The 15,354-nt window shown below is 34.2% G+C and overlaps 2 protein-coding genes across 2 annotated transcripts; one reads left to right on the plus strand and one right to left on the minus strand.

Annotated features, from left to right (window-relative positions):
* The first annotated feature begins 88 nt into the window (after nucleotides 1–88).
* On the plus strand, nucleotides 89–3,570 carry LOC115449493 (probable nuclear transport factor 2). Its single transcript, XM_030177335.2, has 4 exons — nucleotides 89–349; nucleotides 663–734; nucleotides 1,575–1,673; nucleotides 3,048–3,570. The coding sequence occupies exons 1-4, from the start codon at nucleotides 242–244 to the stop codon at nucleotides 3,159–3,161; spliced, it is 393 nt and encodes a 130-aa protein (XP_030033195.1). The 5' UTR covers nucleotides 89–241; the 3' UTR covers nucleotides 3,162–3,570.
* A 217-nt stretch (nucleotides 3,571–3,787) lies between these two features.
* On the minus strand, nucleotides 3,788–15,290 carry LOC115449491. Its single transcript, XM_030177334.2, has 7 exons — nucleotides 14,948–15,290; nucleotides 14,608–14,747; nucleotides 13,928–14,087; nucleotides 10,810–11,019; nucleotides 9,379–9,537; nucleotides 7,264–7,398; nucleotides 3,788–5,769 (listed from the first exon to the last, which is right to left on the minus strand). Exons 1-7 carry the CDS (start codon nucleotides 15,095–15,097, stop codon nucleotides 5,608–5,610), a joined length of 1,116 nt encoding a protein of 371 aa, XP_030033194.1. The 5' UTR covers nucleotides 15,098–15,290; the 3' UTR covers nucleotides 3,788–5,607.
* Nucleotides 15,291–15,354: the final 64 nt, after the last annotated feature.

Below are 15,354 nucleotides of genomic sequence, written 5' to 3' on the forward strand. Positions count from 1 at the left end.
ACTGAACAGTAAACTTGACTCAAATGTTATTATCATTTGCACATACGAGAATGTCATACAAATATTTTTAGTTCGTTCAGAAAAATCTTTTTTGTACTGTCAACTCTTCTCTCTGCTGACGGTTTGCCATTTTTTCCGTGTGAAATCTCGAAACTCACAAAAGCAGGCAAAAGCCTGGAATTTACTTTATAAAGCGAATTTAGGTTGTGGAGGTATTTAAATTTAACTATAAATCGTTTCAATGGCGCTCAACCTACAATACGATGCTATCGGAAAAGGATTTGTACAGCAATACTACACATTGTTCGATGATCCGGCACAGCGGCCAAATCTGGTCAATATGTACAATGTGAGTATTTACTAGACTTTTATTACAATATATTTTTTATATTTATATTATGTACCTTTATTGTTGGGTTTTACTATCACATACCCATAAAATGCTTATAGGTTAGCCGTGTTGATCCCGCCGAAAATAATACGCATAATTTACGTTATTTGTCTTGTAACTTGATACCCAATTATGCTGGAATCTTATAATTACGATAAATTGTTGATATACTTGTCTATCTTCTAGAACACGCACTTATATGAGTCACATTAGACCTGACCAAATCCCTTGATTTTTTACAACTACAAACACGTTTGTGATTCATTTTCAGGTTGAAACATCGTTTATGACCTTTGAAGGTGTACAACTGCAAGGCGCTGTTAAAATCATGGAAAAATTAAATGTAAGTTCAATAATCTATTATAATATTTACTAACAATAACTTATGAGTCATTGATGATTCTGCCTAGTTTATCTTCACTATATATGTACCTATAGTAGAGTAAGAATCATATAGAAATAAATAATTTTATTCACATACTTCTTTAGGATACTATAACCATAATGTTAATTCATTTATGTTTTTATCACATAGCAATGTGACGAAAACACATGAACGGCAGTAAAGACTTCCATCATAGTAATATTACACTTGTGTTGCTTCTGTGGGACTAATACACAATCATTTTGGCATACCTATACAGGGTGATAGACATGAGTGCATATGCATATCAGTCTTTCACATTAAGTGAGGGCATATCTCAACCTTTAATCCAGAGGCATGTGTGCAGTATCTAATACTTTTGCTACTGTTGGTGTAATAATCCAAAGAGAGCAAAGCAGAAATTCCAATTACAATTAGTCCCTATAATTAGTCCAAGGGCAGCAACTGCCCTCTCCCTGTATCACTGGAATTGATGGCAGCACGCTATTATGCATCACGCTGCTGTTAAGACACAGTATGTTCTACATTGCATGGGGGCTGCTGAGATTCCACCCCCCACAACTGGAGACGAGGTGGTTGCGGTTGTTAGAGAAACCCTGCAGTGTACTCTAATGCACTGCATGGCAATGGCGTATTTGTTGTTGCTGTGCTGTGTATACAGTTATATGGAAATTGATGGGTGGTTGCTTCACGTTTTCGCCTCTCCATGTAGCCACATTCAGCCGAATGCTGCTGCCCTTATCTTGATGTACGAGTGTGTGATGGATATTTCATGTTACTTGATTGTTCTAATTACAGAGTTTGACTTTTCAAAAAATCGGGAGAATAGTAACGGCTGTCGACTCACAACCAATGTTTGATGGCGGAGTTTTAATCAATGTGCTTGGAAGACTGCAGGTATGTATTTACTTGTATTTTTATAAACCAAAACTAAAATAGATTGTTATGTGAAAAAAGTTTTAATAATGTTTTTATTTATGCACAGTGGCTTTATAAATTTAATCTGCCACATCTGTCCATAGTTTAAAATAATTATATATTTAAGCATATTGCAGCGTAAGAGTAACACAGTTTGCAGCTTAAATCTTGTTAATTTAAAAAATTACGTTGTCTAATTTAGTAATAAATATTTATGAAAACAAAAAATTATATAAAAACATAATGTTTTGTAATATTTATAACAGACAGATGATGATCAACCTCATGCATATTTCCAAACATTTGTTTTGAAGCCAATAGGAAACTCGTTCTATGTAGAACATGACATATTCAGGCTGGCACTTCACAATGTTTAAATAATGCTATATCAACAAGAAACAAAGTAAGAGAACTGAGACATTGTGCTTAAGGCTGCACTGTACATTAATATGCTGTCACTACCTTCGCTAACTAGCCTTGGTTCTTTTAATTTGTGTATAGTACTTTTTTGGATGCAGAGTCCTATAGTTGGTTAACCCTGCATGCCATAACTATGGCATGCAGGGTTAACCAACTATTATTTCCATGGCAACTTTAACAGTTCCATCTGTTCTCTACACACATAATGTGATCAAGGCATTATTGCTCCAAAATTAAGTAAAATTGATTATGCAACTATTACTCCCATGTTTTAATAGAAATGGTTCCGTCTGATTATATTGGCTCATACAAATGTTTATATAGTGGACAGATGGACAGAGCTGTATAGAAGTGAAAACATATGTCAGTGCATGAACATATCTCTTAGTTTTCTTTGCATTGACATTGATAAAATAATAATCTTTCAATCATAGCTTTGTGCAATTAATATAATACTGATTTTTTAGACATTCTAGTTGCAAATGTATTTTATAAAATATCCTATTATCAACTCACATTAAACTAGTGTAATGAACAAACAGCCCAACCCCTGTAATTATAGAAGCCATAATTTTAGAATGTGATCAATAAATACAAGGCTAAGATTTTATTACGGGCAAATTTTAACTATCAGATAATTTAGCTGTTTACTAAGTATGTCTATTTAACTTCACATGTTATTTCTGAAATGTTTATTGCCTTTAATATTCCTAAATACAAATTGTGTTTTGTATGATATCAATTTAATTTTCTTATTAAACTAGCAAAATTATAATTTTATATTACTTTTATTCTCACTGTTATTGAAAAGCAATGGATAACTGATAATTATTGTAAACAATAGCAGATGAATATATAAATGTTTCCATTGAAATTCTATCTATATATGAATTTTTATTGCATTTTATAAAATTTGAATGTCTCTTTTTCCAGTGTGACGATGACCCTCCACACCCATACATGCAAACGTTCGTTCTGAAGCCTCTTGGGGACTCATTCTATGTGCAACACGATATTTTCCGTCTCGGCATTCATGACATTGCCTAAATATAATCAATATGAAACTGTGGTATGAAGAAAATTGTATCTAAAGTTATTCATCACATAAAATTATTTTAAAATAGTCAAATTGCGTTTTGGATATTTGTTACGAATTATGCAGAATATTTTGTATTAATGTGAGGTTCAATTTTCTCCATATCATGTGAAATCAATGTATGCTAGTAAAAACTTGAACAAGGCCAGCTGAGGCCATCATGCTATTCAAAGTGCATCTTGTTTTTGGTTATCTAGGTATAAGTAACTTGTATGTATGATAACTCTCTTCTAATTCAAAATATGTGTATCAGATATGAAATTTGGCATAATTACAGCTTAGATATTTAATGAGATGGCTTAAGTGAAAAGCAGACTTTTTCAGTTATACATTTTATAATAAATACATTATAATTTTCTATTTATTCTGTTTTTGTTTATTACCACAATTACTATCGGCAATCAAGGAATTGATTTGTTTTGTGTGGTTTATCATAAATTAAGCATTAGCCAGCTTTTTTTCTAGGAGAAACGTGTTATCTTAAGCGACAGTAGCTTTTTGTAGCTAATATCAATTTCTAAACTCATGCAGATAGTTTAGGAATAATTATGTAAGGCAAGGAATAAATACAAAAATAGATGCTAAGACAATTATGTATTTATAAATAGTCAAAAATTAACAAAAGAACCACTGAAAACAGGTACAATTTTACCAATCTCAGAATTCAAGACTCGCTCTCTTCATTAAATCCTTAGACGCTACGAACACTTAACAAGTTTTGCATGCACTACTAAAGGATATACACACACGGGCCCGGCCGCGGCTCGGGCCAACTTGTCTAAGTGAATGACTAGGTTGCAAGTGATACTTTCATTGCAAGGATGGCTCGCACAACCGACTCCACCGCACAGTTCGCGGATCGTTATTCCTTTTCGTTTAGCTGCTTTGTTCACCGGGCAGTACATAATATCCACTACACTGTCTCTATTAGCCTCCGTTTCGACACAGAACTATAACAAATTCGAGCATGTTCATATTCGATTATAAACTAGCTATAAATATTAACTATTATTGCTTACCAAAAGCAGTTTCTGTTAAAAATAAGATCGATCTTACCTTAAAATACAAATATATTAACGAGAACGGAGCGGATTTTATTGTAGATTATATTTTTATAAAATGTAAATATATTGAAAAGCCACTTTTTTAAATATATTTCCAAACTGCTAAGGAGACACATCCGTTACAACTACCATGAGTTGAGGACTACAAGCGGAGATCGAAGGAGACATGTCTGGACCAGCTCGGTCCCATTTACGCAACAATATTTGTACATTAGCCTCCAATTCATAGCACTGTTCTGTTATATTTGGGAGCCTAAACAACCAGCCATTACTTGTCGTAGCATCTCTAATTAATTTTTAACGTAATACAAAAGTCAATACTGCCATCAAGTCAATCTCTAATAAATTGTACAATACTTGTGATTGGCAACACTTTTTTCAGAAGGTTACCAACATTATCATTTTTCTTATTGCATCGACTGACACAATGTTATCGGTAAATAAAATGAATTAACAGAACAGTACTATAAATTAAAACATTTGCCCACTTTTATCAACACTGCTCTTGTAAATTATCGTAGCCAATTTACATCACTTCATAATTTATGCTTCTATAGTCCGTTTTTATCGTTCCAACCCGAGTTTATGATCTGTATTTTTTAAAATAAAGCAATCATGATATAAACCAAGTTTCAATTAAAAGCGTTCAAATGGTGGTATAATATTAAAGCTATGAATGGGCAAAAATCGGTGTACTATTTCAACAACCCATATATAAAAAAATGTGATTTCTTACTAGGAACTGAAATTGTACTGGTATATTTTACCTTATAATAAACGTTCAATAGCACTGGGGCAATTTAACTATTTAATATCTCAATATTATGATAATGTTTTAGGCATAAAAAGGTCAAATATAGCTACAATAGCGATGTTGCTATTGAACGTTTATTGGCGGTTGTATTTGGTGTTTTAAAACAGGTTGGGCGTCTAGGCGTTAAAGTACGCTTCCGTACTCGACCGCAGCTGCAAATCGTCGACTGTATCTTTAGATGTACGAGGTGAAGTGTGTCACCGTGTGTCGTTTGTTCGCGGGTGACTATGACATTATAATATTGCTGCTGCGGTCGGTTCATTGTCATAACCTACACCCAGTTTTAATATATGCAGCCTTCATGATGCAACGGGCAGTAGGCTGAGAAACGGGAACCCGTTTCGATTCCCGCACCGAAAATGTCTGTGTCCGCAAACATTTATTCGAGATCTGAACGTTGCGGGACGCTGAATCCGATACTGACGCCACGACACAAGACTTGAGTATTGAATTTTTGTTTTTACTGTTTGAAATATAGAACAGAAACTCGAGGGTATTGTTGCGTAGGGGGTTGTGAGTTTACGTGCCGCCTCCTTTCTTGCGCGTGCGCGTGCCGGGGAGCGCGACGCCGCGCAGGGAGCGCATCGCCATGGCGCGGTTGAAGTGCCGCTGCGTCTTGTGCTCCTCGATCTCGCCGCCGCTGTCCACCGACGACAGGATCACCAGCAGCACTCCCATCACCTGATACCACAATTACGAGGTTCACGCTATACATAGGCTGTGAATAGTCAGTACTGTTACAAAACATATCGACTATATTTGCTTATTAACTTAAGAAGTACATTCGACGCCGATGCATATAAAATTGGTGTATCTTTCTTTACTAAGGAGGTAAGATGGTCGTCTCATTCCATGGAAGTGTCATAATATACTTTGTACTTGCATTTATTGAAGACACAGCGGAAAAAAAATTTAGGATAGAAAAACGTTCTTCCTATCCTGGCTGTAATTTCCAGCTAATCATCATACCAAACTTGTAAATGGATTCACTTGATGATCCGTGGAAACGACAGTCTAATATCCATATTGATTTTAGTCTTGAATCGACTTTTACAATTCATAAAATAAAAGAATTACACCTAAAATTGTGGCGCTATATGTATGAAAAAACCGCATTTATTCATCATGGATTTCTCCATTCACAGTGTATACCTAACCATCGGATAACCACATTTTTTGTCCTTGAAAGTCTTTATACATTGTTATTTCTGCTCGACCTTATGAAATAAACATGAATTACTTTTCGCAAACATCATATTACCGTCACGGTAACGATCTTGCCAGAGATAAAAGTAAAATAATTATTATTCACGAGATTCAACATGTTGAAAAACCATATTATGTTAATATTCAATTCTTTAATAATTAATGATGTTGCAATTTCCTTGTAACATGAATTGTGCATGAAAATAAAACGCTAAAGTACGAAACAAGCAAACTAAATGTATTCAGACATCTATATCCTGTTTTGATTATGTATTTGACGTAATTAGTTACTCTGAAAATAACTAACTTTTTAATAAATTTCTGACTCAGTCAAGGGTATAAAGTTAATCAACTTCCTAATTTTTGTTGTAAGTATTACTGTATTATATTGACTTTTGGGAAACCCTACTAACAAAATGAAATAATTTATTGTTATTTCTAGGTTATTATTCTTGTAATGTATAAATTAATTAGAAAACTTTCCCTTCAACTTTTTATGTCACTCTAAGGTCCATGCGACTAGACTTTTTGACTTCTTTAACTATTTTACGATCACATTGAGATGGGAACTTTTAATTGATGCAAATCGAACGAAAGGATACAGGACATACGGTACCTCTAATCCAGAATAAAAATACTGTTCCTGAGGGATAGAAATTGATTGACAAAATCTGCATTAACACCTCCTTTACATGTCACATCTCCCACTTTGAAATGCAATGACAGAGGTCATTGCCGGTGACAGTATCTACTATAATAATTTACAGTGTTACTTATAAACTTGTTTTAGCGTTAAGAGGTGATAAAGAATTGCTGAAATAGCTGTCAAAATCCTCAACGGTTTCATAGTTTAAACCTTATTAAGAAGCAAGATGGCGGGTTTTGATTTACAGCTGATCGAGTGAATTTGAATTTAACTAAACATAGCTTTGTGAAATTTTATAAGTAAAACTGTTAGTATAAACTTACCAAACAAACAATGATAAGGAGTGTGTACACGTGAACGGAAGCTTCCGGTATGTTCTCTATGTCTTTGAGAGCGGCGAGCGCCGGCTCGAAGTCCGGCTTCAAGTCTAGAGCATGCCTCAGGTGCACCGCCGCTTCCTGGGTGCAAATACAACATATTACCATACCTACATCTATATTCATGATTGTGTATCTGACGGTGAGAAAAGTTTCTTATCTAGACGCATGCCAGACTCGAATCAAACTAATTATCATACTAGAGACGAAACCTGGTCAAATCAAAATTAAACGCAATTTGACATGGGTGAATGCGCAGTTTCCTTTTTGTATAAATTATAATATAGCCAACCAAACTGCCAGTGTAACTACTGGACATGATACTTAACATCTCATGCGTCAAGATAGCGAGCGCAGTGGAATACCAAACAATACTTAGTAATTCAAGGTGTTGAATGGTGTTTCTACTGTTTATGGGCGGTCGTATCGCTTACCAACAGGAGAACGGCAAGCTCGTCTCGACATTCAAAACAATAAAAAAAAAAACTAAAAAAAACATTGCACATTTATTATGTTAACCGGGGCAAATGTCACTAGATCCACTTCTATTTAATTTTAACAAACAACGTTATGGTTTGTTTCTGGTTTCCTTGAAATAGTCGACGTGAAATCGGAACGCCGTTGACAAACATGGCGCGTGGACTGTGACTAATAATAAAACTAAAAAAATGTTTATTTATGTGAAACGACGCTTTATAGCACCGTTCAGAACAAAGTTGGAAACTGTTTGAAATAGTTAAGCTGGTTTTATGGATATAAGAATAATTACTTTGTATGTTTATATCTAACTATAGACTTTTTATTAGGCAGTTACGAATTTAAAATTTAAACGTTGGTATAAGCCATCCCAAATCCACGAAATTCATTCACGTGCGTCCATTAGCCCTTGTTAATCCTAAAACTTAGTAGAAAACTTATAGAATAACATAAATAATATATCACAAAATATAACTAACTATATACATTGTAGCCAGTGTGACTACTGGACATTATAAGACTTAATATAATATCATGTCTCAGGATGGCGAGCGCAGTAGAATACCAAACATTTCTTTGTAATTCAAGGTGTTGTATGGTGTTTCAACCGTTTTTGGGCCGTCGCGTCGTATCGCTTACCATCAGGCGAACGGCAAGCTTGTCTCGTCATTCAAAGCAATAAAAAAACCTAAACAGACCATGAAAGTTATACCGGGAAGAAGTACAAAAAATTTAAAATAGGTGCATATTTATTTAGGTTGATATTTTGACTTCGATAACACATGGGGTGTGAAGGAGTGATATCAAACCGCATATTCACCGCACAGATAAGTGGTATGATGTAATGCGGAAACGAACCTGCATTAGAACGATAACAGTGAACTCTACTATTGAGAAAGGTCGAAAACCACGTTAATTATACTGTAGACACTCCCAAGCATATAAAACATAACTTATTGAATTGATAGATAATGTATCGCACGCGTATTGCGTACGTTATTCAGTTATGTGTATGGGAGATATGAAAACGTAATCAGGCATAATTAACACGACAGAACGAGAATTATGAACAACAAAGTTATTTGAATTAGTGTTGTGCCCGGTAAGGCCATTTTATGAAATAACGTTTTTATAGCATACGCCCATGATGTATCTATATCTTATATAATATGCGTTAAAATGTTCTCGGATGGAAATTAGTTGTTGATGTTCCTGAAGATTGGTCGGAAAATAATTATTCTTTTGTTTTTACTCTTGATGCCAATCACAAATCTGATGGGTTGAAATCTTTAGCCAGGGAATCGAAGCTTTGCTAATATTTTTCAAACCGTTAACAGATTTGCCTTATCAATGAGTAACGAAGATACATCTAACCAAATTATCGTCAGGACATCTCGCTCGGCAAATATTAGTCAAGCTAATATACCTCGGGGACGAACTACGTAACAAACAGAAACTTGAAGCCCCACTCCCTGCCATCATACCTCCACGACCACTGCCTAATCAGTACAACACAAATACTACATTGTAAAAACATATTTGAATATTTGATAAATCATTAAAAAATAAATCTAATATACCAACCTGATAATGTCCATAAGCTTTGAATATCTCGCCGAGTGTGAAGTACTGTTGCCACGCGCTGCGGTCCGGCGGCTGCACCTCGAGGGAGCGCCGCGTGAGGTAGATCGCGTCGTCCAAATATTGCAGCGTGAACAACACCCGCGCCAAGTTCAATAGAACCTACGGAACGAACTCCAGTAACTTTCACATAATTACACTGGAGATTAGATTAGCGAGAAAACTTGCACAAGTTCTCTTCCGCAAGCGAACTTTATCGTGTAAATTACTGAAATATTGCTTGTAGTGTAAAGGCATTTCGAATTATCTGCGCAATAAATTACTGTGAGAACTTGCTAGTCTCACCTTTCCTTTAAGATTAAGGTAAGCTCAGTTTTTCGTATGCGAGGGTCCACCTAGGCAGTTACCACTAATGTCTGTCGCACTAAGCAACATTGCTCATATGCTGTTATATTCCGTTTTGAATATTATAACCAGAGTTATTACAAGGTATATATTATATATATTTTTGCCCCGTTTTGAATGACATTATAACTAGAGTTATTACAAGATATTTATTTTTATTGCCTTTGTAGGCAAACGAGCACGCGGTCCGCCTGATGGTAAGCAGCATCCGCCGTCCATGGACTTTGCAATGCCAGAGGTGCTACCAAGCTGTTGCCTATCGGAAATTATGAGACGTAATAACTTATTTCTCAGTGTGACGAAGACATTGGATGGTCACGCTTTATTTTGTACTTTAAAGTTCTAGATGGTCATGCTGCTGCTTATGGTAAATCGTGTCGCTTAACACGCGAAAGGAACAAGCCTTTCTTCAACTAATTGTATTAAAAAACGTCATGCCGTGTTTTGTCTATTATTATTATTATAATTCAATGAAAGTTTACAGCACTTAGCCAAAACACTTACATCTAACAATTTAATATTATAAGACTAGGTTATCTAGGCAGCCATTGCCCCATAAAAAATCGACACGAATCGGCGGTTTACTGTAGTAGCGTTTGTTCTAAATCAATTAATATTTGTCGTTCTGTTCGTAACTCTTTATAACTTTTGTAGCTATAGAGAATTTGCTCACAGAAATTATTTTAATATCTATCAAGTATTAACTAACATTAAATACCATTATTTAATTTTAATATACAAATTTATTATTTTAAAACATTAATTGGCAAACAAGATTACCAGAGACCTAATAAATCTCCCTTTCCAATTTCCTCTATAAAGTTCGCCAACGCATCCATTAATCCTTTAGTAGTTTAGAAGTTTATCACGCCATGATGATAATTTATTTTTATCAAATACGTGTATTCGTCAACTTATTTATTTAAAAATGCAGCTTGGAAAAATAATATATTTAAAACTGGAATCTACGAATATATTAAAAAGAACAATTTAATATTATTATGTTATTTTATAAATCAGTATACTCACTTCAGCATTATAAGGCGAGACGGCGAGCGCGCGTCGAAAGCATTCGATCGATTGTCGCGTGTCACCCTTGATCCTCCAGAAGTTTCCTATCTGGTTGTACAGTTGGACAGACTTCGGCTTCTCTCGTTTCGCTTTCTTTAATCTTTTCTCTAATGTATTTATGTCGAACTCTGTCACGCCGTTCTTCTTCTTAGTAAATATAAGGGCCACCTGATGAGAGAAATATTATGTTTTATGACTATCGTCGCACAGGCTCGCCGAGTCGAAATCGAGTCGCATTAATTTGTACACACACACACACATCATCACGCATTTATCCCCACAAGGGGTATGCAGAGGCGCAAACAGGGCACCCACCATTCGCCAAGTGTGATCCGACCCAAGATGTGATAGGGGGCGAGCCTATCGCCATATCGGGCATTAATTCGCCATTTACTATAATACTATAATATTTACTCATAGTTTATACTATGAAACTGTGTAGATGTGGAATGATTCTTAGAGCGTCGAGTTGGGGCCCGATACCGATATAGTCAACGGCATTCTTTACATTTCCAGCCGGCCGTCATCACCGTCGACAACGTTGGACGATGCGACGAAAAATATTCTTTAGTATGTTATGTGAACGATGTGTAAATTACAAAATATATTTTCACGGACGGCTTTCAAAATTAATATATTATTTTTAGTTTGTCCTCAATCTTCTTCCTGTTACGAACTAAGAAGATGGTATAAACAATATTAAGTATCGAGAACTGCAGCGTAAAAGAGCGAATAGTACAGGGAATAGGTGTAAATTCTGCTATTATCGACAGATTTTCGGGATGACATAGGATCTTACTTTCTATGAGCAAAATAGACATGACAGGCATGGAGTACCTAAATTCGCTGGTGTTTGTATTTTGAAACGAAAAATTGTATTGATTGCCTGGTGGGATTGAACCTAAAACCACACTGGTTTCATTATCTAGAGCCTAGAATGTTACTAAACCAATAAAGCGTTTGAATCCGCTTTTTTCGTCCTTTAAGTTATAACGTAGTCCATAAAATCAAATAGGATTATAACTATTATTTTTCTATTGAGTTCTGTTTGGTCTATTTCTTATGGGTCCATTGTGTTAATGTGTACATTAAATCAATTTAGGCGTCGGTGCCTAATTTAAATTTGGCATTGTTTTCGTATATTAAGTTCGTGTACTCACTTAGCTTACCTACCAAGTTAAATTAGATACTCGGTTTCTGAAGGCGGTAAAATATTTTGTTAACATATTTTATAACTAGCAGCTTAAAAATATTTGCTAGGTTGGCATGAATCAAAAACATGACTGAGGCTCTTAAAATGCAGATTCCTTGCATCGGCATTTTATTTAACCTACCCATAATGGTTATTATATCTTAGAAATTGTTCTCACAGTATATATTCGCTGCGGTCAGCGGCATATTTCTGATATTGCGTATTATGATGGTTGGAACGTAAAGGAAATATCATATGAAATTTCATATGCGTAGTCTATATAATAAAATACAATATTTGTAAGTGGTTGATTAAACAGACAAAATATGTAAGAAAAGATTGACCCTGCTGACTGAACTGATGGGATGTGTGCTAGCATTATGGGACATCTAAATATTGTTTAAAATCAGGATTATACTCAATAATGAATTATATACTATATCCTTTTTTATGTTAAGAACGCCTACAGATCAGATAATAACAATGAATAAAAATAACAGAAATTGTAGACTTTCGAAAATTTTCAGTCAGCCTAATCTTGATTTATGAGACAAATATTTGTAAGCTATATTAAACTCTATAACTCTTGTTAAGTAATTCTTTTAGAAACGCCAATAATAATAAAATTCTTTTATTTTCATGTTATTTAATAATATAACAACTATGAATGTATACGCATTTTAGGGATAAATAACGATTTTTATTTGCAGCATTTAATTAACCAACACGATGCAAAAATGAAGTATTTTAACGACGTGGCCACTTAACAACTTCCTGTTATTTCACGTGACCTATATTTATACATCGCGTGCGTTTTGAAAATATGAATAAAAGGGAGGCATGTTTAGTAATTTGATAAATCGACGGTCCCTACGCAAAGTATTGAATCTGCAAAATTGCATTTTGCAGATTCAATCTGTCGATTTTTAAACGGTCCTTATTAAAATGAACTGCATTTATTTAAGACAATAAGAATCGAAGTGCTTATCGCCATGGTAATTAACACTAAACATGCGATGTGAATTCTACGGTCCCTACGTAAAGTATTGCATCTGCAAAATGTAATATTGCAGATTCGATACTTTACGTAAGGACCGTCAAAATATTTCTGTAATATTAATAATTTTTATTTACTTATTACTTTAATACAAGAACTATTATACCAGTCGTATTTGTAAGCAGATACTAAGGTGGCAAATATTTGTAACGTGTATTCAGCGCGTGCGCAACCAATTCGCCACTTCTTTGATATAAAGATGGCAATCACAAAATCTATCTTAGCCCTTTCTGTATCTGTTTTATACCAGTCATGCTATAATTTACTATTACATATTGTTCTGATAGTGTTATGGGTGTTACTAAAATAAACATTATCCATAATAGCAGTAATATAGAGGATTCTCAACTATGACCTGGTTTTTCCTAGATTGCTACATTAATATTTGCATTCTTTGCAATGGTTTTATGACTGTCCAACCATTAAAAATAGTTTTTTACAATGGTATTTTGCGAAAACAGGCGATAGCTATTTTAATGTACCAAAATTAATTGTCAGATAAAAAATACTATAGTATGAAAAGAGTGTTACATATTATTACATTCCATTGCTGTGAATATGTTTAAAACCAACTAAAATCTAATAGGTTTAGACTGCAGCTTAATTTGTATGAAAGCTCATTCCTAGAATAAAAGTCCTAAAGCATGGTTTGCATGGTTTTTAGGATGGAAAATAAACTTGCTAATACAGGACATGATCTATTCTTGCAACAAATTTCATCCAATTCCATTCAGTGGTTTCAATTTATGTGGCATTTAACAAACATCCGAATATATACACACCCTTACACATCTATAATAATAAGCCAAAATAATAATTATGTTTACCTGTGGTTCAGGCACATTGGGGTGTCTATGACGTCTGGCGACTCCGACCAAGTTGTCATAGTATGTGAAATTGACAGCTTTACCACAATCTAAGTACTCATCTTCAACATGACCGTTCACCTCTGATGGTGATGTTTCATCACCATTTTCCCCACCGGCTCTGTTAACAAAATACTATAAAGATACTTGTTATAAACAACCATGCTACTTTTTAATATAAAAGTATTATATTGAAGTTAATTTTTAATACTTCATTGTTACAACATTGAAAATAAGCAGAAGTTTTATTTTTAGGTTTTTTAAGTATTTAGTACTTATCAATAATTCATAATCAACAATCATGATAACAGTAATTATTAATCCCAATTTGATTACCATAAAATAATCTCATTATTCCACATTAATTTGATTACAAGGCAACTTTGTTCAATAAAAGAAAATATATTGTATTCTGTTGTTAGTTTAATGGACATCCATCATTGACTTCATTAATACAATAAGCTTCATTATAGAAAGCTTACATTGTTATTAAAGTGCACAAAGGCCAGCAGTTTTATTTATATTATGGTAGATAAGGCTTATTTCAAAGCATGCTACTTTGTAATTAACTTACTTTGTCAGATCAAAGGCTAATAAATAGGCATGCAGACATTTTAATAAGCAAACTAATAAAAGCTTACCTCTGTTGTTCATATATCTGACAGTCTGTACAGAACATATCAAAACCATGCTTGGTCCATGTGTTACCATAATAAACTGTCGAAGTTATTATGTTGAACACATGGTCTTCCTGGTTCATTCTGGGCTTTTCAGTTTCATCCTACAAACAATAATAAACAACTGTCTTAAGTTTATTAAGTATGTATTTATTAACCGTCCATAACTTGATGAGAAATATTAATTCAAGGTAAACATGTTAATAAGGTCTAGAATATGAGAATGAAAGGCCAATGTGTACATACTCCGAGGAATATGTAGCGCGCCGATTATATAAATGTTTAACACATTAATGTGACCCACCTGAGACAATGTCGTACCGTCGACGATCTTATCCTCTTCGACGTTTAATTTCCATACGTTAGATGTACGAGAATTCGTGACAATAATTTGAAACGAAAATATATACAAAACCAAACAAGTCAAGTACGGCAAGTCCCACATCTTGATCATTCAATACGGAACATGACATGGAAATAATTTTGTCATATGTTTTCACTGAAGAACTTTCACAAAAACTTAATAGTTACACGATAAACAAATTGTAGCTACGAATTTCACGATAAATGTTCCACAATCCACCAATGATCGCAATATCGCAATAGATTTTTATTTCATAAATTGATTACCAAAAGAAGGGGTAAAGGAAGCTTAACACATACAGCATACGACCTAGTTGATTATATTATCTGTGTTAATACCTCGAATGT

This window comes from Manduca sexta, chromosome 17, assembly GCF_014839805.1.
Source record: "Manduca sexta isolate Smith_Timp_Sample1 chromosome 17, JHU_Msex_v1.0, whole genome shotgun sequence".
NCBI classification, from domain to species: Eukaryota; Metazoa; Arthropoda; class Insecta; order Lepidoptera; family Sphingidae; genus Manduca; species Manduca sexta.

What these genes read in the sequence shown, in the direction of transcription:
- LOC115449493 (XM_030177335.2), top strand. Translation starts at nt 242, where the DNA reads ATGGCGCTCAACCTACAATACGATGCTATCGGAAAAGGATTTGTACAG. An exon ending in ATCTGGTCAATATGTACAAT is followed by an intron (nt 350 to 662) that starts GTGAGTATTTAC and finishes ATTCATTTTCAG; the next exon opens with GTTGAAACATCGTTTATGAC. An exon ending in AAATCATGGAAAAATTAAAT is followed by an intron (nt 735 to 1,574) that starts GTAAGTTCAATA and finishes TTCTAATTACAG; the next exon opens with AGTTTGACTTTTCAAAAAAT.
- LOC115449491 (XM_030177334.2), bottom strand. Translation starts at nt 15,097, where the DNA reads ATGATCAAGATGTGGGACTTGCCGTACTTGACTTGTTTGGTTTTGTAT. An exon ending in CAGATATATGAACAACAGAG is followed by an intron (nt 14,088 to 14,607) that starts GTAAGCTTTTAT and finishes TTTTGTTAACAG; the next exon opens with AGCCGGTGGGGAAAATGGTG. An exon ending in TCCTTATCATTGTTTGTTTG is followed by an intron (nt 5,770 to 7,263) that starts GTAAGTTTATAC and finishes TTGTGGTATCAG; the next exon opens with GTGATGGGAGTGCTGCTGGT.